At 41.3% G+C, this 2,571-nt stretch overlaps 1 protein-coding gene across 1 annotated transcript; it reads right to left on the bottom strand.

The window, feature by feature from the left end:
- Positions 1-1,987: 1,987 nt before the first annotated feature.
- LOC149790600 (uncharacterized) lies at positions 1,988-2,362 on the bottom strand. The gene has a single exon (XM_089973247.1). The coding sequence runs from the start codon at positions 2,360-2,362 to the stop codon at positions 1,988-1,990; it is 375 nt and encodes a 124-aa protein (XP_089829373.1).
- Between the last annotated feature and the right edge of the window lie 209 nt (positions 2,363-2,571).

A 2,571-nucleotide genomic window follows, 5' to 3' on the forward strand; every position in this document is an offset into this window, starting at 1 on the left:
TTACTTATATTGATTGTGTATGAGTGTGTTTTCGCTTCAGTATTCTGGGAGTGGCTGTTTACAATTGCACAGCTTATACCCACATATAACGTCAACACTGCATATATATATATATATATATATATATATATATATATATATATATATATATATATATATATATATATATATATATATATATATATATATATATATATATATATATATATATATATATATATATATATATATATATATATATATATTATATATATATATATATATATATATATATATATATATATATATATATATATATATATATATATCCATCTATCTACCTATGTCATTCTATCTATCTACCTATGTCATTCTATCTATCTACCTGTGTCATTCTATCTATCTATCTGACTATCTATCTATCTATGGAACGATCGATCATCTATCTATCTATCTATCTATCTCTCTATCTCTCTCTCTCTCTCTCTCACTAACTAACTAACTAACTAACTAACTAACTAACTAACTAATTAATAACTATCTATCTATCTATCTATCTATCTATCTATCTATCTATCTATGGCGTGTTTTATGGAATGGTGTACATGTTTTATCTTTGAAAAGATGAACCATTATAACACATGTTCCTAAAGCGATTATTCTTATATATTCATGTATGTAGTTCCATACAAAATGCTTCCATTCCTTCTTAGCCCTAAATTTCGTATTTTGTACATAATATAAAGAAAGTTTTTCAAGTCTTGGTGGTGGGTCCGGAGATGGCTCATCCAGGCCCGGAAGAGTTTGTTGCAGCGGGGACATGGACGTGCAGGTTGCTGGCCGGCAGTTGCGGAACTGATATTCCTGGATTTGCGCAGATCACGGTTTTCAGCTGCGTCCGCCAGTCTTTTCTGCTCAAAGCCTTCCGCACCAGCGTTGACTTGACTGCGCTAAGCACATCGGTTATTAGCGACACTCTCCCAGCTATCAGGATCAATGAATAGGTTCTTCAGCGAGGCCTTGAGGGTGTCCTTGTATCTCATTTATTAACACCGTGGTGTATATGCTTGTCATGCTGACCTTAGTGAGCATCTCTGTGTTTGGTACCATGTCCTGCCAACTGATTTTCAGTACTTTCATCAGGGAGCTCATATGAAAGTGGTTCAGTTTTTTTAACATGGCGACTATACAGAGTCCATGTCTCGAAAGCATAGAGGAGGGTGGGGAGAACAACCGCTGCGTAGACTTTGAGTTTGGTGGCAAGCCTGATGCCTCTCCTACCATAAACATTTGAGCCGAGCCTACCGAATGCTATACTGGCTTTGGCACTCCTAGTGTTGGCCTCATCGTCAATGTGGACAGCTTGTGAGAGGATGCTACCGAAGCATGTGAACCTGTCTTCATTTCTGAGCTTATGGCCATTGACAGTGATGGATGGTTCCAGGTAATCTTCTCCAGGAGCTGGCTGATGCAGAACCTCGGTCTTGCTGCTAGAGATGGTGAGTCCGAAGTTTAAAGCACGTTGTGGAAAAAAGGTCAATTCTCTGTTCTATGTTTGCCTAAGTGCTCAATACAGTCATCTGCAAACAGCAGGTCGCGAATGTTCTCAACTTGGACTTTGGTTTTGGCTTGGAGCCTCCTCCCGTTGAGCAACTTCCCATCCATACGGTATCTGAGACCTACTCCATTCACTGTCCTTAAAGCATCCATCAACATTGCGGAGAACATGAGGCTAAATGGAGTGGAGGCTAAGACGCACCCTTGTTTCACATCATTCGTAACTGCAAACGGTTGGGAATAGTTTCCCTGTTCCAGGTCTCTGGCAAGGATGCATCATGAAACTGTCTCACCATTTCAATGAAGACTTCTGGAGATCCAAATTCGGCCACGATCTTCCAAAGGCCTTCGCGGCTGACAGCATCGACTGCCTTAGTCAGGTCCACGAAGGTTGTGTATAGCTGAACATTTTGTTCAATATATTTTTCTTGCAACTGCCTGGCAGCAATGATCATGTCGATCTGCATCTCTCCTTTGTAAAGCCACACTGGCTTTCTGGCAGTAGGCGTTCTGTAAGTCTGTTCAGCTCTAGCTTGGCGTGGACGTTGCCAGCGATGCAGAGTAGAGAGATTCCTCTATGGTTGTGGCAGGACTGCCGATTGCCTTTGCGTTTGTAAAAGTGGACGATAGATGCATCTTTGAATTCCTGGGATATGCGTTTCATCTTCCACATGCCACAGAACATCTCTGTTAGTCTTCCCACTAACTTAGGCCCACCAGACTTATAGATCTCAGCTGGGATGGTGTCTGCTCCTTGAGCTTTTCCACTAGACAGAAGCTCAAGGGCCTTATGAGTTTTCAGCACTGTTGGAGGGTCAGCCAACATATCGTTGATCTCCACCTGTGGTAGACGGTCGATCGCTTCATCGTTGATGGAGAAGGGTTTGTTGAGGATACCGTCAAAGTGTTCCTCCCAGGGATCCAGTATCTTCTCCTTCTCGGTTATGAGAGTGCTGCCATCGGAGCGCAAGAGTGGGGCTGTGCTTCACGTTACATGGCCATAAACATCACGAGGAGCACTATAGAAATTCTTCA

This window comes from Sinohyriopsis cumingii, chromosome 10 (genome assembly GCF_028554795.1).
Source record: "Sinohyriopsis cumingii isolate HCF-2022 chromosome 10, ASM2855479v2, whole genome shotgun sequence".
Lineage (NCBI taxonomy): Eukaryota > Metazoa > Mollusca > Bivalvia > Unionida > Unionidae > Sinohyriopsis > Sinohyriopsis cumingii.

Excerpts from the sequence above, each read along its gene's own strand:
- LOC149790600 (XM_089973247.1), bottom strand. The coding sequence starts at position 2,362 with ATGTTGGCTGACCCTCCAACAGTGCTGAAAACTCATAAGGCCCTTGAG.